Raw genomic sequence first — 26,597 nt, 5'->3', positions numbered from 1 at the left:
CTCGTTTTAATGGTACCACTCCTGTCTTTGTATTTCTTCAACAGTTTTAGTTTAAAAAAAAATAGGAGGTTTTACCTTTGGAACTATCTTGCTAGTTTATAGAGGATAATTGTCACATTATTTTTCTACAAATATTTGTGTTTCTGTATTTTCTATGTTAAAAAAATTTTTACAATCTTTTCCAGATTTTCATTGGATTTGTGATAAAGCAATTTGAATATATCGAAGAAGGACAAATAAGGTAAGTAGTTTTTATTAAAACATAATGGGAGTCAGTTTACAAGTTTGCATAGGTGTTAATTTGCCACTTGTATGTCATATGAATAAAGCAGTTCGCATGCTGTGGGTAGTAACGTTGTGCCGACACGTTATGCATCTTGAACAATAATAAGCATGTGAAACCTAGTTGTATTTAGAAATGTATGCTTTATGTGTTTAAACCTGGAAACATTTATTCTATTTTTTATTGATACATAAGTAATGGTTGGCTCATTGGATAGTGATATCTCACAGCAACATGACAGGGTAATTGGGAAATATGTTGAGTTTGTTACTATGGTATTAATGATAATTGAAGGTTATAGTGATTATTCATGTATAAATAGCCATAACTACAGATTTTGAGGCATCCATGTTTACATATCTGCATATGCAAATATATATATACACACACACATATATTTTGGGAGTTTGTCTCAAAGTTTGTTATATAACATTGCATATTCTTTTCTGTTGAAATTTAAAGCGTACTTAGTTGTTATAGGATATAGAAATAGTTTGAGCGTAGGGTTAGCGATTTGGAAATTTTTGTTTAGGTGCTTTACTATAGTGGAAAAACAATTATTGATTTTAATAATAAAAAGCTAATATTTCTAGCTTATGTTTAGGTTACTCAATAATTGTGTTCTTTTATTGTTTGGGTTGTTGTACTAGATGTAATACTCCTTCTCTAGTATCACAGTTATGGCATGGACGACAAGCAACACACACACATACAATTTTATTGGATATTTATATTATGGATAAGCAAATTATTATATAGAGGTAGATAATTAGATCATGAAATACTGATATGGATTGGAGATTGTATAGTACTGTTTACATAAAGTCAAAACAAAATTTGCTAATAAAATTTCCTCCGATGAGAGAAGTCATTCATTGAAAATTTATGGATTAAGGAAACACTTAAAAATTATTTGTACTCCTTTTTCAATCAATAAATTTTGTTGTAATTCTATATAACTGAATTCAGAATTTCCATTTATATTATTGCTCTATCTCGTATATTGAGCTTTTTTATCTGCTTGGGATTGTCTTATAAATATTGATACTAATATTTATTTGGACATTATGTTTACAGTATTATACAATCTGTAATCCTACGGCATTTCAGTATTTCACTTTATATATATACTAGTAGTTCAGCCCGGCTTTGCTTGGGCCCTAATCTACTGTTCATAACTTGCCCTACGTATGAATACACTTTATGTAAAATTTCAAATGTTTAGACGAAAATTTGTCTGAATAATTTCGTAGAGATTGCAGAGGTCAATTTTTTTAAAAACTTTGACCCCAATTTTGACCTCTTAACATTTTTTTGGGCTCAAATCAAATTAAAAGTTTGATCCATGTTCAAGTAACCTACATTTAAAATTTCAAGTATTTAGACCCATAATTGGCGGAGGAGTTTAGTACAGTTGTAAAAGGTCAAATCGTTGAACTTTAACCCCTTGACAGCCAAATTTCTGGCCAAAAACCGATTAAAAAGATTTTCCCAAATCTCAATACTCCTTATGTCAAATCTCGAGTCTCTAGACTGAAAATTGACAGAGTTATTGTGTAGGGAAATATACACACACACAGCAGGCATTTTCACTTCTGTAGATATATATATATATAGTAAGGGAGCGCTGTTGAAGTAAATACTTAAAGTTTACACGTAAAATTATACTTTCGTATATTTGTGATTTAATGTGATTATACTTTCGTATATATGTGATTAAATGAACTAGTCATATATATCATCATCATGCAGTCTGTCAGTCTTGACGATGACTAGTCGGGGCCTCAGTGCTTTATCCTTCGGTGTTGGCATAGTCCTCTTTCTGTGTGAAACATCTGGTCACAGGCACTGCATATGTGGGTGCCATGGTTGTGTTGTCTATAGTGTCTCAGCTCTAAGACTTCTCCAATTTTTCTCTCTATTTCTTTCTTTCCTTTGTGGAGACTGTTCCACCAACCACTCCTTTCTTTGGCTTGTTCCTCCCAACTCTCGACATTGATGTTCATTGCCTTCAGGTGCCGCTTTGTTACATCTTTGTAGCGAAGCTTTTGACCTCCTACCTTGCGGGTTCCATTTTCCAGTTCCCCGTAGAAGATCACCTTTGGAATTCGGGTGTCTTTCATTCTAGTAATGTGCCCGGTCCATCGTAGTTGCATAGTAGCAAGGGTAGCTTCCACGCTATCTAGGTTTGTTCTCCTGAGAACTTGCATAGACCATCATGTAACAATTAGATCACTGTGACTGACGTAAAGAACATTTAAAAAATAAAATGTTTCAATTCAACACGTTATTTCACGTGGTTAATGGTAGCCGATTAGATACAATCTTTGCTAATCGAGCCAAAGATGGCTCGTGTTGCCGAGTTCGAATCTGTCAACTGGTGTTAATCATGACACCCTGCACTGAAGATTCCCGAAAGAATGAAATACTAATGTTTGTAGGTATTTAATTATTATAGTAAATAATTATATATATATATATATATATATGTAGTAATTTATAAAATATATATGGCGATTAAGCTACACTGAATATTCTGCGTTTCATCCAACTATAGGATTCGTCAGGCTTATGCGCATAAGCCTGACGAATCCTATAGTTGGATGAAACGCAGAATATTCAGTGTAGCTTAATCGCCATATATATTTTATAAATTACTAACTAGCTCTACCTACGTATTGAGCACTTTTGAAGTAAATACTTAAAGTTTACGCATAAATTTATACTTTCGTATATTAAATTTATGCGAATAAATGAAGTAGTTATATATATATATATATATATGAATAAAAAAGAATGCGAAAAGTATAAAAGCTTATAACTTTTCTTTATTCGTTTTTAATTGGTGACGTGCAGGAATACAAAATAATAATATTATGAAAAAAAATTAAAAAACTTTTTTCATAAGTACATAATTTTCGACCGATCCTTCAGTCTTCATCGGTGTAGTGAAAGTATGAGGATGCACGGGGAAAAGGGGAATGGAAAAGGAAGGAAGGTGGAGGAGAAGGAGGTATAGCCAATGAGAAGGTGTCACGTCAGTCTTAAATATATAAACATATAAGTACGCACATACACACATGCACACAGTACATATATACATACAAACGAAAAATTAAAAATTAAACAGTAAATAAAAATGAGAAACGCGTCTTTAACGGTCTAATCCTTTGAATTCTAACGATATTATTTATTCTAAGAGAGAATAAGAATTCAAAGGATATGAGACGTTATGAGGAGAAACGCTATGATGCTCATTTGTAATTTAACGGCTATTTCTCGTTCGAAAAAGAACGAAAACGTCGTTTCTAAATTCCACCGTTTTAAGACAAAAACGAAACGCTACTTTTTATTAATATGTATATTAATATGTACATATACATACGTATACAAACAAATACTCACTTGTACAAATATATACATATATATATGCAAATATGCATACATAAATGCATGCATATATACATATATACATATACTAACAGACATACATGTACATACATAAATGCTTGCGCATACATTTACACGTAGAGACAGCTGTACATATATACATATAAGTCTACATAAGCGAATGTAGGGAGAGAGAGAGGAAAAGGAGAAGAGAGTGACGGGAAAAGAAGTATAGGTGTGTGAGAAATACATAGACTTATATACACACATACATATACGGTAATATGAAGAAAATTAACTCTTAAAGAAAATGTGTTTTGAAAACATACATATATGCGCACACACACACATATATCCAAATGTACATACACATACATATATATACATATATATATATATATATATGTACATATATACACATACATGTATATACACATACTGACGTGTATATACACTATCAGGTACGCGTACACATACACTCGCACAAATACATACAAATGTGCGTACATAATACGCACACACATACACATGCCATGTGTATGAGATGATAAAGAAAGAAAACATTAGGGAAAATGTAAAGATTTCGGAAAGAGTTCCCCCATCTCACCGTGCATTTTAGTCCTAAGGAAATGTTTATAGAATATCTTTGTAGTTATGAAAATTGTAGTCACTGAGAAGTCCTAGGTTTTTGTTAAGGCCTGTAGTATGCGTGTTGAGTTTTAGAATTAATTTTTTTTCATATTTTCTTCTCTGGTGTTGTGTAATAAAATTGGATGCTATGAGGATATATCTGATATTGTCTATTGTGTGGTTAGGTAAATTAAAGTGGATAGCTACTGGATGCTGTGTAGATTTATCTCTAATGGTGTGTTTGTGGTTATTAAGACGTAGGCGGAACTCCAGGCCTGTTTCCCCCATGTAGTTGCCTTTTGTGCATTTTGTGCAGTATAACAGATATATAATATTTGAGCTGTTGCAATTTAGAGGGGGAAGTTTGAGATGGACGTTGGTGCCTGGAGGAGTGAATGTGCTGTTGGTGTTAATATGTGTACATATTAGACACCTGGGTCTATTGCAAGGTTTGTTTCCTTGAGATGTTTGGGTGCGGTTAATCCGAGTGGATGTGAGTAAGGAACGTAAGTTGGGGATTTGCTGTTTGGCACAAATGGGTGGTTTGTTGTATATTGTGTTGAGTGTGGGGTCCTGTTGTAATTGTTTGAAGATCTGTTTCATGGGGTTGTATAAATGTTTGGTGTTATTATTGAAGTGAAATACCATAGGTATTCGTGTGGATGTTTTGTTGTTTTTGTATGTAAGTAGGTTGTGTCTGCTAAAGTGTGATGCTCTGTTGATGGCTTCTTTTAATATTTTGAATGGGTAGTTTTTGCGGAGGAAGTGGTTGATAATATATATATATATATATATGTAAACAGCAAATAGTTAATAAAACATGTTAAAAAACACTTTGAAAAAGAGTTAAAAACATATTTAATTTGAAAAGGAAACATTGAATAAGTGGATTGTCCTTAATCCGCAGAGTTTCGAAGAAATACTTTCCTTCTTATCAGAGGGTAGGAATTAGCAAAATTCGGGATCGGATTTTGCATACAAAAGTATTTGATGAAACTGTAAGTCAAAGATCTTACTTGATAACAAAAAGGGAAGCAGAGGGAATATAGTGAAGAAAAAGGTGATTTAACCTAAATGGATAGTCTGGTGAAGGGTAAAGTATCCAATGACGATAAAATCCAAAAATGCAGAATCAAAGAAAGTTAGTTAAATTTCCATTCGCACAAGTAAAATCCAAGGGAATCGCGTAATTGGAAGATGGTTCAAAGTAATCCAAAAGGCAGAAATTCGTGAGATAATTCACAAATAGGTACAAGGAAATGGAGAAAGAATTCCAATAATGTTATTAAAAGAAAGATAGATATGCGTTATACTCGGCTGCCACGGCAAGGCGTAATTAAGAAAAATGAGTGAAGAAGGTGAAGAGAGAAAAAATAAGTGAAGAAGAGAAAAAAAATTGAATGGTGATTGGCTTTTCTATTTTAAATGTAATTCAGTGTCAAAATGACCCAGACAAGATGATGTTAAAAGTATCAGCAGAAGATATTAAAAGACACCAAATGAAAAAATAAATAAATAAAATAAAATTAAAAAAAAATATTTAAAAATAAATAAATAAATAAGATAAAAATAAAAAAAAAATTTAAGGGGAGATAATGGGCGGTATCTGCAAATTCCGGATAAAGCAAGTAAGTATGTAAGTAAATTCATATATTAAAATATAAGTAAATATACATATAGGATATGAATGTGTGGGTAGATTGATATATTAGATACATAGATACAAGGCTAATCTGCTTGCCAGTCGGTTTGCCTCAAACTCCACACTGAACTCGGTACACCACTCACTCCCTGATTTTCCTCTGCGAACAGACGCCACACTTGACGACTTGAAAATCACCCCTTCTCAGGTACATGCTATTATAAAAAACCTAGACACCTCTAAAGCATGTGGACCAGATCTCATCCCGGCTGTGCTATTAAAAAAATGCTCTGCCGAGGTTGCTCCAGTTCTGTCCAAACTTTACAATAAATGCCTTAACGAATCTTGTTTTCCCGACTGCTGGAAAACCGCCTCTGTGGTACCAGTCTTCAAGAATTCTGGTGAAAGAACTGACCCACTAAATTATCGCCCCATTAGCCTCCTCCCGCTTTTCGCCAAAATATTTGAGTCCTTAGTTAATAAAGCCCTAGTCCAGCACCTAACAGCTGCTAAACTCTTGACTGACAAACAATATGGATTCAGGCAAGCCCGTTCAACAGCAGATATCTTAACTGTAGTTTCTGAACGTATATACCGTTCATTGGATAAAACAGGGGAGGGTAGAGCGGTGGCCCTTGATATATCTAAGGCTTTTGACAGGGTATGGCACGATGGTCTTCTAAGGAAAATTAGATCATATGGAATCACTGGAAGAATTCATAACGTAATTAAATCCTTCTTAAGTAATAGAAAAATCAAAGTTGTCCTCGACGGACGTACATCCAAACAATATGACATAAATGCGGGAGTGCCTCAGGGGTCTATCCTTGGACCTCTATTGTTCCTGATATTCATAAACGACCTCCCTGATAATATTGTTTCGGAGATGGGTATATTTGCCGATGACACCACTCTCTATAACAGATATGAGGGGAAAACAAATGAACACATATCCAAGAAAATGGCAGAAACACTAGAGGATGACCTCCAATCCGTAGTGGAATGGGGACAAAAATGGTTGGTCTCATTCAATGCTGCTAAGACTAAGCTTGTTTCCTTCAATAACTACAAGAAACATTCTCTACCACCAATAGCAATGGCCAAGAACACATTGCCTGAAAGTACTTCTTTTAAACTCCTCGGCCTAACGTTTACAGGGAATATGAACTGGAATAGATACATTGAGAGCATTGCCAAGGCTGCTGCAAGGAAGGTTGGCTCCCTCTACCGTGCTAGAAAACTACTTACGCCTGCCAGTATCCTATACCTCTATAAGGCAACCATTCGCCCATGTATCGAGTACTGTTGTCACATCTGGGCTGGTGCATCTGCTGCTTGTCTCTCGCTCCTGGACAGGGTTCAAAAAAGAGTCGCAAACCTGATAGGTCCTGAACTGTCATCTGGGCTTCAACCTCTGTCCCATCGACGAGATGTTGCATCCCTCTGCCTGTTCTACAAATACTTTAATGGTGAATGCTCTGACGAACTGCAAACACTTGTACCTCCCCGACGTAACTACCCCCGACAAACCCGACAAGCTACTAAGTCTCATCCCTTTACAGTGGAGATCCCTAGGTGCAAGAAAGCCTTTTACTCCAATAGTTTCTTCCCCAGAACTGCGGGTCTTTGGAACTCCCTTCCGGGATTCTGCTTTCCCAACTGCAATGATATGCAGAAGTTCAAGTGTAATGTTAACAAACATCTTTCTACTCTTCTCCCTTCATAATGACCCCGCTAATTAATTCCCTAATAGTAGCCCCCTGCTTCAAAGTGGCACTGTGCCTTGTTTGGGGTGAAAATTGAATAAAAAAAAAAAAAAAAAAAAAAAAAAAAAAAAAAAAAAAAAAAAAAAAAAAAAAGATGGGAATATTTAAACACTAAACTGGAAATTGCAGATAAAAAACCGGCCAAACAAAGAAGAAATAAAAAATCAAAATAAGGGATTATTAAGTTATAAAGTATAAAGAAAGTATGTAGAAAAAAACGATAATGTTATAGAAAAATTATATATCTATCTGAAAGGTTAAAGTAATAGCTATGTTATTTCAAAATTACCATAATTAAATTTGGGCTTATATATACAGAAAGAGATCAGTTCGTTTTTAGAATTTATTATATTGTAACTTTGAGGGGAAGTAATTATAGTTATAGCTTCGGTTGTGCAGAGGCGACATGACTTAGAGCCTGGAGTATAATCCTTAACTTTTTTTAGGATAGTCCATTTGATTGAGAAGGGGGTATTATTAGAATTCAGTTTTTTAATTAAATTTAATAAAAATATTCTTTTTTTATTAAAGTGGTTAGAGAGGTTCCTTGGTTATTATTAGAATTATTGTTGTTAAAAGAAGAAATGTGGTTTGATATTCTTTTCTTGATTAATGTTGAAGTAGCGCCGATATATGTATGTACTTTATTAAAAGCTCGAGGTCTGAAATTAATATTAATTTGCTGATTTGTATCAATTTTATAGCAAGCCCCACTTTCCCCAATGGTTTACTTCTACTTGCGCAACTGCCATTGCTCAAAGGCAGCATGCATACCGCAGATTTAACAGACATTAATCCAATTCAAACAGACTGAAGTATATAGAAGCTAGAAGTAACGTTAAGAAAGAAATAGCGACAGCTAAGAGAGAATTTACTGAAACCACTAAAAAACGCATCAAAGCACAAAAATTAGGAACTCAAGACTTCTGGAAAATCTACAACAGTGTAGTAAATGAGCAATCAACAATTCCTCCACTAACCAACAATCACGAGATTTTTTGCTCAGCAACCGACAAGGCTAATATGCTTGCCAGCCGGTTTGCCTCAAACTCCACACTGGACCCTTCCAACCACCCCCTGCCTGACTTTCCTTTGCAAACAGACGTCACGCTAGAAATCACCCCTGCTCAGGTACATGCTATCATAAAAAACCTTGACACTTCAAAAGCATGTGGACCTGATCTCATCCCAGCTGTGCTATTAAAAAAGTGCTCAGCCGAAGTAGCTCCAGTTCTCTCCAAACTCTACAACAAATGCCTTAATGAATCATGCTTCCCGGGCTGTTGGAAAACTGCTTCTGTGGTACCAGTATTCAAGAATTCTGGCGAAAGAACTGACCCATCAAATTATCATCCCATTAGCCTCCTCCCACTTTTCGCCAAAATATTTGAGACCATAATTAACCATGCTCTAGTCCATCACCTTACAGATGCTAAACTTCTGACTGACAAACAATATGGATTTAGACAAGCCCGTTCCACAGCAGACATCCTCACTGTAATCTCTGAACGTATATACCATTCACTGGACAAAGCGGGGGAGGGCAGAGCAGTAGCTCTATATATATCTAAGGCTTTTGACAGGGTATGGCATGAGGGTCTCCTCAAGGAAATTAAATCATACAGTATCACTGGTAGAATACTTAACATAATTAAATCCTTCTTAGATAAGAGAAAAATCCAGGTTGTCCTCGACGGTCGTACATCTAAACAATACGATATAAATGCGGGAGTGCCTCAGGGGTCTATCCTTGGACCTCTATTGTTCCTAATATTTATTAATGACCTCCCCGACAAAACTGCCTCTGAGATGGGTATATATGCTGATGACACCACACTCTATAACAGGCATGACAGGAAAACAAATGAACACATAACTAAAGAAATGGCAAAAACACTAGAGGATGACCTCCAATCTGTAGTGGAATGGGGACAAAAATGGATGGTCACATTCAATGCTGCCAAGACTAAACTGGTTTCCTTCAATAATTACAAGAAACCTTCTCTGCCACCTATAGCAATGGCCAGTGACTCCCTGTCTGAGAGTACATCTTTCAAACTGCTTGGCCTAACATTCACAGGAAACACGAGTTGGAACAATTATATTGAAAACATTGCCAGAGCCGCTGCGAAGAAGTTAGGCTCTCTCTACTGTGCTAGAAAACTACTGACACCTGAAAATATCCTGTACCTCTATAAGGCCACCATTCGCCCATGTATGGAGTATTGCTGTCACATTTGGGCAGGTCCCTGCTTCCCCAACTGTACTGACATGCAGAAGTTCAAGTGTAACGTGAACCGACATGTTGCTGGCCAAATCCCAACATAGTGCCCCAGTAGCTGCTGCCCCTGATAGTAGCCCCCTACACCACATTGGCAATGTGCCTTGTTTGGGGTGAAAATGTGATTAAGAAAAAAAAAGGGAAATAGTTTGAATTTTATTCATTGGGTTCAACAAAGGGTGGCACAATGATTGTACGAGGACTGTTTTGGAGGGGATAATGAGTGTTGTTAGTGTTAGGAGAAATTATTATTATTGCTAGTTGTTTGATTGTAGATTGAGAGGCTGCTCAAGTGGTATATTGGATTAGTAACTATATCAGATGGAAGATGGGAAGAAGGATAACTTGGACAAAATATTAGTATCTGTTATGGGAGGATTGCATGGGAGCTCAGTAATTGTGCATGAATATATAACATCTTTATGGATGCAATCATTATTGAGTTGGCAAAGATGTTTATTACAATTACTGTTAGTTTTAGGTTTAATTGGGAAAGGGATTTTTTAGGTTGATTTAATTTTTTTATTAGATGTTAAGATTCTTTGTGCTAAATTAGGCATTGTTGAATAAGAAATCCTTATTGAGTTTTTATTGAAACTAGAACTATATCTGTGTGGGTATTTGAAAGAGTTTTGTACAATGTTGAAGAATTCCTTAGGTATATTAGTTTTGACATTTATGCTAAATGGAGGATTAAACCAAATATTTTTCTTTCTCCTGATGCGACTGGGTGGGTTAGAGGTATTACAATTAGTATTTTGGTTTGGATTATATATGTAAACTGGTTCATTGTTATTGATAGCGGCAGATCTTGTTATTTGAACTGGTTTCTTGCGAGTCATATTGTGTGTGATTACAGATTTTAGGCGGCCAGCAGGAGGAGCATAATGGTTGTATTTAATCTTTTAATTGTGTCCTGAGTTCCTTAAGGCATTATTGAAGAAAGTAGCATTTTGATTAAAAGTTTTTTATCAACAGAAAGAGCAGAAATTCTTCTAGAGACAGATGGTACTATAGATTTTATAATTGAGTTGGGGTGGTTAGAAAATTTATGAATGTATAAAAGTTAAATCTGGTGTAATTTAATCTAATAGTTTTGAAGCTATACATGTTTTTTTCATGAACTTTCAACATATCTTAACATTGTCATTTCAGATACTCTGACAGTCTTGTTCCACACATCTTTCAGTTTTTGGTGATGTTGTCGTACGAGAAATTCCACACAAAACCAATAATTGGTATGCCTAAAATCATCCAACTTTGTGATGGCATCATGGCAAGTGGATTGCAACCTACAACCCATGGTAAGGATATTTATGTACATGTATTTTTTTGTTTGATGTTTCACCCCAAAAACGGCACAAGGTCACTTATTCATGAAAGGCTACTATTTGGGACCAGATATGGAGTTAGGCAGCCAGATGTCTTTCACATTACATTTGAATTTTTGCATCTCAGTCAGGGAAGCAGGGGCCTCAGGTGGGAATTTCAAAGTGCAGGAGTCTGAGGGGAAAAAGTTATTTGAGTAGAAGGCTTTACGGCATCTAGGTTCTTTCTTAGAACTGCACGCCTGTGGAACTCTGTTCCGTCTGCCTGCTTCCCACCGGACTACAACTTGGATGTCTTCAAGTCCAATGTTAATAAATTCCTAATGAACCGCCCCCTTAAGTAAACACTTCATCAAATCTCCACACTAACGTAATGTACTTGCAATAACCCTTATCCTTGAGTGGCTTCCGGGCCTTGATAAGTGGTGATCACTGTGTAAAAAAAAAAAAAAAAAAAAGGAATCTCTACAGTGTATGGATGGGATTTTGCTGCTTGTTGGATTTGTCGGGGATATTGTCGTTGAGGGGGTACGAACGCTCGGAGTTAATCAGAACACTTGCCATTGAAATACTTGTAAAATGAGCACAAGAATGCCATGTTTCGATGATGGGACAGAGATTGGAGTTCAGTTGATAGCTCAGGACCTTTTAGGTTAGTGACTCTTGTGAACCCTGTCTAGAAGCGAGAGACTAGTGGCAGATGCACCAGCCCAGATGGCTACTCTCAGGTTTATCACTATGGTTGACCAATATGGTCGACCAATATGGTAGATTATTTGAACGGTAGCATATCATAACTGTTGACATGCAAGCAACAGCTCTGTTAACTGTAAGCTTAATCATTTATGACGTCTCCTTTCTATATCATCGTTCTCTTTCTTTGTCTGCAGTGTAAACGGTCGCAATTTTTGTTTCTCTTAACACCCATTATCATCATGGTACTTGTGCAGAACTTAAACCAGACGTAATCAACTGACTGCATCGTAATTAACTGACCGCCTGGCTTTGCCATGAACATGATGTCAATATCCGATTTTTATCAAGCATCACTAATTATAAAAGTGATATATGAGAAGAGACGCTTTCCGATATATGGTTTAAGATGGAGACAAAAGGATCATTACCAAATGTTTGTCTTCACATAAACTCAGAAAAGATAACTGTCGAGAAGCTCCTGGCATTTGCAACTGACTGTTGATTCATCTTGTATGAAGTTAAGAACAGTCGTTTGAGAATGTGTTGTTTACTTAATATAATGACTTATAATGACTTATAATATAATGACTTATAATATAATGACTTATAATATAATGACTTATAATATAATGACTTTTAATATAATGACTTATAATATAATGACTTTTAATATAATGACTTTTAATATAATGACTTTTAATATAATGACTTTTAATATAATGACTTTTAATATAATGACTTTTAATATAATGACTTTTAATATAATGACTTTTAATATAATGACTTATAATATAATGACTTCTAATATAATGACTTTCAATATAATGACTTTTTTTCCCCCAAAGATCATCTGCTCCTTTGCTGCGTATTGATTGGTGTATTATGTTAGATTACAGTGGAACCCGAGCGCATGTTCCGAGCAAAGCTGAGCAGATGGTTAGTTATGCCTCGTTCAAATTCTGCACCAGTGCTGCCATAGCAGTTTAAAACAAAATAACGAAATAAGATTTTCTTTTGCTTTTTATTTTCACGTTGTTGATTTATTTTGCTTTATTAATTACACTAGTCTATAGAATGTAGCAAGTTCATCTACGCAATTTCATAGTGTTAATCTCTTTCTGCTCATCCGTCACTGGGTAGAAGAGCCCCCCCCCCCCAATAATTGTATATGCAGTTCAGCATTCAACACCCAAGTGAATGATTTTATCAGCTTCTTTCACCTCATTTGAGACTTCCTCTCACATACCGCCCCCTTAAGTAGACACTTTTATTAAATCCCCACACTAACATACTGTACATGTAATAACCCTTATCCCTGAGTGGCTTCCAGGCCTTGATAAGTGGTGATCACCTTGTAAAAAAAAAATCTCTTTCTGCTCACAGGGGTAGAAGACCCCCCCCCCCATATATCCTGTTCAATGGTCAACACCCAAGTGAATGATTTTATCAGCTTCTTTCACCTCATTTGAGACTTCCTCTCATGACAAATCTTTCTGAACATGTCAGCTTAAATTCCATAACTGCTAGTCAAAAGTTCCTTTCCTTAATCTAGTTATAAAAAATGCAATTTTCCCTTATGTTTGCCTTGTCGAAGTGACTACAAATTTGCCGACTACAATCCCACCTCCCTCTCCTGTAAATGGAACCATCTGTAGGTCATGGGTGGTGACCCATAATGCCTTAGGATGGGATCCTGGTGGCTTGGCAGTCCGTGGCTTGCTTGCATAAATGGTCATATGGCTTCCAACACTCGACTTCGGCCCTTATATTGGCTAGACAGGAGGTTAAAAAGGCCCGATTTGATCACTCGGCTCATCATGTTATGTGGTCGTATTTCTAAGTTGCTCCCTAACCATATAATTCAATCAAATTCTTTTGTAAATCAAACACGTTTTTGTTTTCCCCCCAAAAGATACCAGAAGGTAATGGCTGAGGGTCGGTTATTTTGAGAACAGATGGTTGATATGCCATAAGATTACCAGGTTAAGTCCAACAATTCCGTATACAAAGTTAACACGTCAGAAGTGGACTTAGTTTAGCTAAAATATAGAACGGAAGTCACTAAACATGAAACGAATTACGAAACCATATGGGAATAATTCATTTAAAGAAATTATTTTAGTTTTAACATTTCCTTGTGCCATCATGAAATGATAAAAAAATAAATTTTCATTTTTTACATTTTTATGAATACAGTAACCCTAACCCTTACCCTAACCCGACAGTAAAACCTTGGGATTTTGTTACTAATTTTTAATGCCATAGCATTAAAAATTAGTAACAAAATACAGTACAGTATATAATACACATGTATATAATCAAATAACATTATAAATAACACCATAAGGCAGAGCAAATACAGTAACCAGGGGCCAGAAAAACACAGTATTCCACACTGTAACCTGAAAAAATGTATCCTAGGGTTCTACTATAGATTTTTTGTTCTTGTTTTAACACTTGTGTTATCATAAAAAAAAAATAGTGAGAATTTTTATTTATATTTCTATAAATGGTATCTTTTTGAAATAATAGTTGTCTTTCACAAGTTTTATCACAGAATTTTTGAGTGGAATAATGAAAGTTTTCGTTTCATAATTCAATAACGTTTTTGTTTTATGATAAATTATTCATGATAAAATTATATGATAAAATTTGTGAAAATTTGTAATTATTTCAATATGAATCTTTTTTTTTTTTTCAATATTTAGAAAATTATTTAAAGAAATGTAAACTATAAAAGTTTAAATTACTTTTTTGAAATGAAATATTTCAATATGAATATATGCATAGAAATGTAAAGAAATAAAAATGTATTTTTTTTTTAATTGTTTCATGATATGGTTTCGTATTTTTTTTTTTAATTGTTTCATGATATGGTTTCGTATTTTTTTTTTTAATTGTTTCATGATATGGTTTCGTTTTTTTTTTTTTAATTGTTTCATGATATGGTTTCGTATTTTATTTAATTGTTTCATGATATGGTTTCGTATTTTATTTAATTGTTTCATGATATGGTTTCGTATTTTATTTAATTGTTTCATGATATGGTTTCGCATTTTATTTAATTGTTTCATGATATGGTTTCATATTTTTTTTAATTGTTTCATGATATGGTTTCGTATTTCGTTTCATGCTTATTGACTTCCATTCCATATTTAGATAAACTGAGTCGACTTCCGGTGTTTTAACTTTGTGTACTGAATTTTTGTACGAATACCAAGGAGTGATTTTTAGTGTTAAGAATTTCATTTGATAAATATTTCGTATTAAATAATCCATAGATAGTTGATATGTTATGAACCAAATCCTTTTCTACATGATTTTGTTGTGTCAACATTCACTGTGAGTTGGTTGAGCCGGCTTCTCCAACTGAATTCTCTGCATCTCATATAGATACCGCCCAGGCATTTTGGTTTGAAGCTGCAGTTGATACCAGGTCCAACCATTCACGGTTCCAGCAGCTCATTTAGTAGAGGCGAGAACACAGGATCAGATCAGCATCTTGCTTCACCATGCTTCACCATGCTGAGCCAGGTTTTCAGTTCACCACTGCATCATTTCTTCCAACCCTGGAATAAGGCTGGGTTGATGGTGGCATGGATGAGGTCATTTGATTGCCACTGCAGTGTGTGACCAAACCATTGGAGACACCTGGGAAGGAGGGTCTGCTTGAGGGATGATATCCGGCAGCGTGAATGGATGGTGGCATTTGGGACGAATTGATGCCAGTGAACCCGAAGAATAAGGCGTAGACATTGATGGTCAAAAACTTTGTCACAAACTCACGCTGGCCAGGTTTCGCATCCATATAGGAAAATGGTATGGACAAGAGCTTGGTATATTCAAATTTTTATACAGAGTTTAATTTCATTTCTGGACCAGAGTCAGATGCGAAAGTGGCACGGACATTGCTTATACGATTGCCAAAGCCTGTTGCAGTGATAATAGAGCTCCGATATTTGAAACTTTGGACGTCTTCAAGGAAAATAGGTTGTGAATCGTTTGGGGAGAATCTAGCTGCTAGTAATTTTTTGTCTTTGTCGTGTTGATCTTCATTTTTATCTTTGAAGCAAAGATCTGCATCATTTGAACATAACCGCAACCATATCTGGGTTGGTGCATCTACTACTAGTCTCTAGCTTTTAGACAGGGTCCGAAAAAAAAAAAAAAAAATTCCAGCCTAATAGGTCACATACTATCAACCAAACTCCAACCCCTGTCCCATCACCAAAATGTTGTATACAAGTATTATAATGGAATATACTCTGCATCTACTACTAGTCTCTAGCTTTTAGACAGGGTCCGAAAAAAAAAAAAAAGTCTCCAGCCTAATAGGTCACATACTATCAACCAAACTCCAACCCCTGTCCCATCACCAAAATGTTGTATACAAGTATTATAATGGAATATACTCTGACAAACTCGGTGCACTTATACCCCCTCAATGTAAATACCCTTGACAAACCCGAGAAGTAACAAAATCCCATCCCTACACTCTAGAGATCTGTAGATGCCGTCAAGCCTTCTACTTTTGTAGTTTTTTACCTCAAATATGCTAGACTTTAAAATTCCTTCTTGGTTTCTTGTTCCCTGATTGCACTGACATGCAGAAGTTCAAGTATAATGTGAACAGATATCTCACTGCTCAACTCCCTGCATAGTGTCTCTGTAGGTTAGGTCCTAAATAGTTAGCCCCTTACACCCAAGTGGAGTGAAAAACAGTTAAAAAAATAAAATTTTTTCAATTAAACTTTTTAAAGACACTGAAAATAAATTGACTTTATACTGCACATAATTATTGCTTTGTATAACGGACACCATTTTTTTTAAGCAGCTCAAATGATCAGTTAATTCTTAGAACATTCTTTTCAGCCTTTTCAAGCTTCATTTAACCCGATTGACAAACAGCATTTATATAGTCATTCAATTCTAGTAATTATTAAAAATACAAAGTTTGTCTAAAAAATAGTGGCATTTAATCTCACAAGCAATTTATTTGAATTCCAAACCAAAAAAGAAAAAAAAATATGGCTTCCTTTTTCATCCTAATGCACTTTGCCATTCTTTGTTATGCATTAGATAAAAAAAAAAAAAAAAATACAAAAAAGTTCTAAAAGCAGCAGCAGTAACTAATAGTTAAACAGTATAAGATTTTTTTCTGGAAATCACTCCAAAGTGTGAAGCCACTTTATGTAAGGGACTAACAAATATGAAAGATGATTATCAAAAAGACAAGCGATGCCTATTGGCCTTAGTTTTACGCTATAGGTTGGAGGAAAACAGTCAGCAGGAAGAGAGTTCCACACGTGTGAAATTCTTGAAAAGGACATACTGGAAATAGGAAGCTGTATTACAATGATGAAGAATCAAAACAGTGAATTGATGCACACCACTAGACTGGCAAACGAGCTGGAACAAAGGAAGCAGAGAATAGACGAGAAAATTGTGAAGAATACCAAATGCCATAATAATATTTATAGAAAAGACTGAGACTAGCAATATCACGTCTAAGAGAGAGGTTACTCGGAAGAAGAAAGTGTGTGGGCGGAAAATAAAATTGCAGATACGTTTCTGCAATTTGTTAAATACCCTCAGCTCCAAAATTACAAGCATTACTCCATACATGCTCCGATAGTAAATAGTCCGCTGTAAGAAAGTGTTTCGAGCGATGTAGAGAACTGACTTTATGAGAATCAGAAAGAGCAATGGATCTAATATATGAACCCCAAGAAGATTTGATGAAAAAACTTTAGCATATGGCAGTTAGGATGTACGTATATGACATTGTCGATGTTGGTTTACTATTATTAGACTTGGATAGCTCTACAGGAGAGCTGGAAAAATGTACAAGATTATAGGTTATTAGGGTCTTACAAAGAAAAGCATTTTTTGATAAAGAAATACTTGGAGCAATAAAAAAAAAAATGGTTTACTTCAAAAGTTTTTTTATTTTAAAAAGAAAATATTAAAAGTGTGAGAATGTCATATTTAATGAAAATTCTTATTTTAATAAAAAAAAAATATTTTCATCAATACCTGCTTATTTAAAAAAAAAATTATTCATTTTTTTTTTTTTTTTTTTCCAGCAATACCTGCTTATTTTAAAAAAAAAATTATTTTTTATTTTTATTTTTTTTTTCCAGCAATACCTGCTTATTTAAAAAAAAAAAATAATTTTTTATTTTTATTTTTTTTTCCCAGCAATACCTGCTTATTTAAAAAAAAAAATAATTTTTTATTTTTATTTTTTTTTCCCAGCAATACCTGCTTATTTAAAAAAAAAATTATTTTTTTTTATTTTTTTTTTCCAGCAATACCTGCTTATTTAAAAAAAAAAATTATTTTTTATTTTTATTTTTTTTTTCCAGCAATACCTGCTTATTTAAAAAAAAAAAATTATTCATTTTTTTTTTTCCAGCAATACCTGCCCTGCAACCCATTGTCTATGACTTGTTCTTGCTGCGAGGCAATAACAAGAGCGATGGCGGTAAGGACCTGGAAACTCAACGGGAAGTTGTTGTTTCCATGTTATTGCGGCTTATCAATTTCTATCAGGTAAAAATAGATTTTATATTTGTGAGTTTTTGAGATGAGGATTATTTATATTATTTGAATTATTCAGACTATTATTCTCATCTTGAGGAGTATTATTCTCACGTTTTGGTTGATGTAACATTTTCTGTCAAACTCTGACCCATGCCGTAACGGATAAAGTACAAAGTAAACTTCAGTTTTAAGTGACACACATCTGGAGGTTGAAGTTTTAATTCTCGGTGTGAGTAATACTAAGAATACTATTGCAAATTCTTTAACGACTTCTACTTGGTCACGGCTGACGAAATGAGAACCTGCTATGCTCGTAAATTAAAATAAAGGGTGACTTTTGAAATTCTGTACAGATTTCTGAGTTTGACAAAAAGATTCCAGAATTCAGCAAGGTCAGAGGTTACATCGGTTGAAATGTTATGAGAATAACGCTCAAGAATGGTAAGCCAAAAAAAAAAAAAAGAATAAAAGAAGCCATTAATAAACTAAAAAGTTGTAATTGCCAATCTTGATTTGTCTAAAGTATTTAGTTCTCATTTTGCTTTCTTTATCTTTTCTCTTTCTTTCCCCCTTTCTTTCTCTTTCTTTCTATGTCTCTTTCCCCCTTTCTCCCTTTCTGTCTTTCCATATCTCCCTCTCTCTCTTCCCCCCTTTCTTTCTATGTCTCTCTCACCCTTTCTCCCTTTCTCTCTTTCCATATCTCCCTCTCTCTTTCCCCCCCTTTCTTTCTATGTCTTTCTCTCTTTCCCCCTTTCTCTCTTTCCCCCCTTTCTCTCTTTCCCCCTTTCTCTCTCTCTCTCTCTCTCTCTCTCTCTCCATATTTCTCTTTTCCTCTTTCTTTCTATGTCTCTTCCCCTTTCTCTCTCTCTCTCTCTTTTCCCCTTTCTATGTCTCTTCCCCTTTCTCTCTCTGTCCCACCTTTCTTTCTATATATCTCTCTTTCTTTCCATATTTCTCTCTCCTTCCCTTTCCTTCTATGTCTCTCTCTTTTCCCCCTTTTTTGTCCCCCCCCCCTTTCATTCTACACCTCTCTCTCTCTCCCTCTATTCCTCTCCTGTTTGTCCTTATTTCATTTCCGCAATAGTTTACACGTTCATAACAAAAAATGGATGACATAAATGTGAAAGAGAAACGAAATCTTACATATGATTAATTATAAAACTAAAGATTAGAGAGTGAGATTGTGGGTTGGAGAAATCATTTATTATGACATCACAATGTATTCGGACTTTCTGAAATCTTTTGACTTTATAATTCCTTGTAAAAACATGATTATCAGCCAATATCAAAGTTAAATATTTAATAATATACATAACAAATACTGACCTAACATGTCATGGTGGTCTAGTTTTATAATGCTAAGAATATATTGTTTCTTTGTTTCTTTGAATTGCTTAATGTTTTCTTTTTTTTTTTTTTTTTTTTTTTTTTCAGGCTTTGGAAATGTTTGTCATCATATTGCAACAATGTCGAAAAGAGAACGAAGACAAATGGAAACGGCTATCCAGACAAGTGACTGACATGGTTTTACCTGCGATTGCTCTGCAACAGGTAAATTGCAATTTTTTTTTTTTTTTTTTTCATCCGTGGAACATGTTTTTGCAAGATTGCTTCTCTTGTTGGATTACATTTATTACTACTGTTACTCCCACGTCGCTAGAAGTTTCGGGTCTGGATAACAGACTTCCTCAGTGGGTGACCCGACTGAATGTGATCAGCACAGACCAAAATTTGCTACTCGTGCTTAACTATTTTATTAACGTTGAAGAAAACATTTTAATTAGTCTACCCTTGCGAGTGTTTGATGTCATCACTTACGGCTGATTTGATGTAAAAGAAAAACGTTTAACATTTTGTCGTCTCGACTTCTCAGATGGTTATTTCCTTTTTCTTCTCTGTTTTAATTTCTCTATGCAAAAAAAAAAAAAAATGGGAGAAAAAAAAAAACTCTAATAAAAAATTTCTAATCATGTTTGGTTTAAAAGTATATTTTAAATTACAGGTCTATAATAAAATATATAACGATTAATGTGATTAAAGCACTTTTTTTTTTTAATCCTGGGCCTAACATTTTATCTCTATGAGATACACAGATATTCAATTATTCCATTAAAGTTCTCCTTTATATCTCAAATATGGAGTTATTAAAGAAGTTAAGAATATTAATTTTCCTCTCTCCAATTGACCATTTAAATATGTTTAATAGTATACCTTTCTTGCGGTCTGTTGGTCTTACTAGATTGCAGGAGGAGAATTCATCTTGTCTGGTGCAACATTACTCGGAGAAGGTGCATCATTCCTCATAAAAGCCAGTGTTGGTTAGCCACAGCAAGGAGATCTTATTTAGGCTGCAAATACTATGTGATTTTGAATATTTGGTCAGGGTTTACTTGTAGGGGGGGGGTATTCTCATGTCAGATTGTCCTGACAAACCCAGAGAGACCTTAGATACTCAAGGATAATGTCTAGTAGGCATTCAAGTTCTCATAAGGTACTAATATGTGATAGAGTATGTCTTCTAAATCATCCTTTAAAAAACCCTTCTTAAGGGCTAAAACATGATGATTTTGAAATCCAATGTCAGTAAATACTGAATTTTACCAAGTATTTTATCCATTATGCCACAAATCCTCGCAGACAATTTTTGAATGAATTTTAGTAGTCTTAAACCTTTCTTAGCTACAAAAGTTTTTTCAAAAGTAAAGCCTCCTATTTTTTCTTTTAACTCAAAATGCATTTTGTAATTGTCCAACTACAAGAGTTATACACTACTCTAATATCTATATGTAAAAAAAAAAAAAAAAACAGTTGAAGAGATACGAAAACGGAAGGGCGATCATTAAAACAAGCAATCTGTTGAACTCCAGAATTTATTTTTCTACATAGTCATCATAATTCTCAATTCACTTTTACCAGGAATTCAATGATGCATCTCTGCTCCTGAAATGCGTCCATGATGGGTTGCATTTTTAGAGTCTCTCACTGTTAATATCTGCAAAAAAAGATGAAAATTTCAAATCATGAATGCATAAGTTTATTCGTGATAACAATCCAATTTGCAATCCCCTCTGATTTATTTTGGCAAAATAAAGAAATAGGAGGTTTTACTTTTGAAACACCCCTTGTACATACATATATGTAGTTTTTTTGTTTTTTTTACATAGGCATCACCACTTATCAAGGCCAAGAGGCCACTTGAGGATAAGGGTTAAAGAATGTACAGTAGAAATTGGACAATATAGTAATCGTTAATAATGGAAATTCAGTAAATTTGATAACTTATATGGAACGGCTCATCAAAAACTTGTTTACGTTAGACTTGAAGACAACCATATTGTAGTCAGCTGGAAAGCAGGAAAATGGAAGATAATTCCACAGGTGTGCAGTTCTAAGAAAGAAGCTTTGTTCATGGAATCTACGTTTAGGTTTAGGCACAGATAAAGAGTGGGGGAAATTAATAATAGTGTTTTCTGCTAGACGGGTGTTTCTTGTGAAAGTCTGGCGAGGGGGGGACCATAGATTGGCGCTCAGCCGAGCACTTGCCATGAAAATAACGATAAAGCAGAGACAAACTCACAACATCTCTTCTATGAGAAAGAGGTTGCAGGGAAGAGAAAAGGACATCCCCTACGAGGCTACAAAGTCTACTTTGAACTCTATCAAGGCAGGATAAGTCCTTTCTAGCAGCTCCTGCCCATATGTGGCAACAGTACTCTATCCTTGGACATACCTGACTCTTATATAGATAGAGAATTGCATCAGCAGTGAGATATCTACTGGATCGCTAATTGCTGGACATTACTGAGAAATTATGTACTAAAACGTTTCTGTGTAATTTAGTAATAATTTTGTTTGGTCCTCACATGTTTGCCACAAAATCCCCCTTTCCCGTTCATGTGGACCTAAGTTGTATATTTGTTAGGTTTGTATTATGCATCACCTTGGATATATTAAGAGTTGAACAGAAAATGCAAAAAGAAAATTGTCCGCTGGTGCAGATTAACTTTGATTGTGTTACTATTGTATGTTTTGACTATTGCTCTTCGTCTTCTATTCTGGTTACGTTTTGAACCATGAAGTTGATCACATCAATGTAATTGTTTCTTATATGTAAACTAGCCTCAGTACCTGGCGTTGCCCGGGTGTTTGGAGGTGTGTGTTGAGCAACAAAAAACAAAAATAAACGTGGCAGGCAGACAGGCTCGAACTGCAAAGGAGGAAGAGAACATGAAAAAAAAGTGACATCTTCGCTGTTGTGCCCATCGCCAAAACAGAAGTGACAGATGTTTAAATTAAGGCTAGTCAATCAAAAAGAGGGGATGATTTTCAAAAAAAAGTGACACCTCTTTGTAGAAAAGTGCCCAGTTGAGGGTGAAGGAATTAATATTTTTAGCCAACTTTTCGATATTTGTCGTCCGAAGGGTCGAGCTTCAAAATGCTACCAATCTTGTGAAAATCTGTCACCTCTGTCGGAAGTTTTAGGCAGACATACAAACATACATTTAAACAGACAGGTGAGATTTATATAATAGACTAGCGGGGTTACCCGGTGTTGCCCGAGTGTTTGGCGGTGTGTGTGCTCTTAAATCAAAAAGAAACACGGTGGGGAGGGGTGTAAAAAAAAAGTTTTGGTAGGTAGGATCGAACCTGAAGCCCTGAGATGAAGTTGGAAAATAAAGTGTGAAAAAACGTGACACGTTAACCGCTCGGCCAGCAAAAAAAGAGTAACTGAAATACGTTTGAATTTATGTAAGTAGAAAGAGAATTGACAGGTGCCCGCACTTAATGACTTCAAATAGAAGTCGTGGAGTTAACATTTTCTGTGAGCGTTACGACGTAAGCAATCGCTATTCAGCAGTCAATATTTTCTGCGGTGCAGTTTTTAATGAGTCAAAAATCCGGTTTGTTTTTACCCAACTTTGGGGAAAACCAGCTCCCCTGTTTATTAGGGGAGTATCCAGATGAAAGCAATTGTCTGATATGACGATGAAAAGCTGACATTGACCAAACGTTTACACCAATTTCCGGAGACCACCCGGCCATGGGCCGGGAAACTGCCAATTTGAATCCAGTTTTGCTTTTTTTATACTGAAAAGTGAAAGAAACATGCGGCGATTGAAAAATCTGAAAAAAATAGCATGTGAAAGTCGGGCAAATTAAATACACACGCGACCCCAGTTCGTAACTCGTACATATTATCATTTAGACAGCATATAAAGTTTTAAGAAGGAGCGAATCCACGAGCAACCCCCGAAAAAAGCCTTTTGCGGACATACAGAAAAGTGCACACACATACACACATTTTTGCTTTTATATATATAAATGTATAAGAAAGCTGTTAGCAATTTAGAATACTGGGATGGTGAAGTGACGTATGATCAATAACAAACGAATGAAGGTCGTATTTAGATCATAAATCTTTGTATATCTATTTTTCAAAATCATTTACATATATAAACTGTAAATATGAAGTTACTGCTTAATATAACCGGAATCGTAAATGTCTATGATGATATCGACAGGTACCTCTCTTTATCAAAAACCAAAAATATGCTGTAAAACCAGAACAAAGAATGTGAATAATTTTTTTTTTGCTTAAAATTTTTTCAGGTGAATCTTGATAACCTTGTTGCTTTGGATGTCCTGCATCATCTTTTTGAATCCGTGGCCCCCAGTGTGTTTCGTCCAGTTGACATTCTGTTAAAGACATTAGTTGCAAAACCGGTGGATGTGGTTAGTCACACATTTTATTATTTTACTCTACTAAATTAACTTTATAGTAACACATACAATAAAACTACACACACATACACACCTTTCTTGTAATCTAACTATGAGCGACATCAAGAGTGACCTGGCAATAAACCCGTTTCATTCCTCTGTTCTAACTTCCTTCGGGTACTTCTTGAGGCTTTTCCATTTCAATCTGTTGTCTTTGAATCGCGTTTATTTAAATTTCTTCCCTTTTCTACCATTCCTGCATTGAAGTTTTGTTTGTTTTTCTACCGAATTCAACCTAATTAAAAAAACAAAAATACACAAAAATATTTGATGTATGTACACATTATGGAACAAAAATGTTATATTTCAAAAATCGTATAGCTTGATTTAATTTTTTTTTTTTTTTTTTTTTTAAAGGAATCAAATTTCATGTGGAAGTAAGGATGGTCAGTCTCACTCCACCAGTTTTAATACATAAAGGGAGAAAACTCAATTTGAAATGCTGAGATCCAAATCAGTCTTGTAATGATTATGAATTATCATTAATCATTAAATAAAATTTTTATATGAAAAATAAAAAAATACTTGATCGAATTATTTGATTTTTGGAATATGATATTGTTGTTTTGTCACAAGTATGTACATTATACAGATTTTTCTTTATTTTTGTCTTTTAATATAGGAGGAATTCTGGAGAAGAGTCAAATTTTCTCATAGTGAACATTAAAAATAGTCAAAATTAAATCTGTTAATATAAACACTGAAACCAGTTGCATAAGTTAATCAAGGTGTGACAGTAATTGGGACAAGACTGAACAATAGACATCGATATATTTAGAGTGAGTTTACAATTAGGGAGTTGAAGGCAAGTTGTGGCTTGGGGCAGATGAGGAGTTAAATTAATCAACCGACTTATGAACATGGCCTCGACAGGAAACTAAGATATGGATCTTAGAAGCTGATAGTGTCACATGCACACCCAAAGATTAACTGATATCTACGGAATGTGTTGGAATTTGTGTTTTCTGTGTTCTAGATGTTTTTATACTTCTGAACCAATGTTTGTCGTCAGCAGTTGCCAATGGGAGAGATGGCCAAATGGTCAAAACAAGAAAAGGAAATGAAGAAGGAAATCACAATGCACACAACAATGTCAGGTCATTGATTGTTGTTGAATGGGAGGGGACATATGGTTTTACAATAGCAAATGTCTCTATCTCGTACATTTATTGTCTTCTGCTGTTAATTGTAAAAGGAGAAAACGTAGTTCTTGTTTTTCTTTCCTCAGTTGTCAATTGCATTGCATGTGTGTAGCAGTCTACATGTGAATTGCATTGCATGTGTGTAGCAGTCTACATATGAATTGCATTGCATGTGTGTAGCAGTCTACATATGAATTGCATTGCATGTGTGTAGCAGTCTACATATGAATTGCATTGCATGTGTGTAGCAGTCTACATATGAATTGCATTGCATGTGTGTAGCAGTCTACATATGAATTGCATTGCATGTGTGTAGCAGTCTACATATGAATTGCATTGCATGTGTGTAGCAGTCTACATATGAATTGCATTGCATGTGTGTAGCAGTCTACATATGAATTGCATTGCATGTGTGTAGCAGTCTACATATGAATTGCATTGCATGTGTGTAGCAGTCTACATATGAATTGCATTGCATGTGTGTAGCAGTCTACATATGAATTGCATTGCATGTGTGTAGCAGTCTACATATGAATTGCATTGCATGTGTGTAGCAGTCTACATATGAATTGCATTGCATGTGTGTAGCAGTCTACATATGAATTGCATTGCATGTGTGTAGCAGTCTACATATGAATTGCATTGCATGTGTGTAGCAGTCTACATATGAATTGCATTGCATGTGTGTAGCAGTCTACATATGAATTGCATTGCATGTGTGTAGCAGTCTACATATGAATTGCATTGCATGTGTGTAGCAGTCTACATATGAATTGCATTGCATGTGTGTAGCAGTCTACATATGAATTGCATTGCATGTGTGTAGCAGTCTACATATGAATTGCATTGCATGTGTGTAGCAGTCTACATATGAATTGCATTGCATGTGTGTAGCAGTCTACATATGAATTGCATTGCATGTGTGTAGCAGTCTACATATGAATTGCATTGCATGTGTGTAGCAGTCTACATATGAATTGCATTGCATGTGTGTAGCAGTCTATATATGAATTGCATTGCATGTGTGTAGCAGTCTACATATGAATTGCATTGCATGTGTGTAGCAGTCTACATATGAATTGCATTGCATGTGTGTAGCAGTCTACATATGA

At 34.9% G+C, this 26,597-nt stretch overlaps 1 protein-coding gene across 1 annotated transcript in view; it reads left to right on the top strand.

Moving 5' to 3' along the window:
- LOC145242705 (huntingtin-like) overlaps positions 1 to 26,597 on the top strand; it is a 228,071-nt gene that overhangs the window by 132,501 nt on the left and 68,973 nt on the right. Inside the window, exons 25-29 of the mRNA XM_080105836.1 lie at positions 186 to 241; positions 11,148 to 11,296; positions 18,435 to 18,571; positions 19,997 to 20,113; positions 24,173 to 24,295. Of these exons, the coding sequence (XP_079961962.1) occupies positions 186 to 241; positions 11,148 to 11,296; positions 18,435 to 18,571; positions 19,997 to 20,113; positions 24,173 to 24,295 (582 nt within the window). The remainder of the gene's footprint in view (positions 1 to 185; positions 242 to 11,147; positions 11,297 to 18,434; positions 18,572 to 19,996; positions 20,114 to 24,172; positions 24,296 to 26,597) is intronic.

This window comes from Euprymna scolopes, chromosome 21, assembly GCF_053919585.1.
Source record: "Euprymna scolopes isolate OS-2025 chromosome 21, ASM5391958v1, whole genome shotgun sequence".
In the NCBI taxonomy this organism is placed as follows: Eukaryota; Metazoa; Mollusca; class Cephalopoda; order Sepiida; family Sepiolidae; genus Euprymna; species Euprymna scolopes.
Note: the sequence above shows the minus strand (reverse complement) of the source record. Positions and strands in the feature narration are given on the sequence as shown.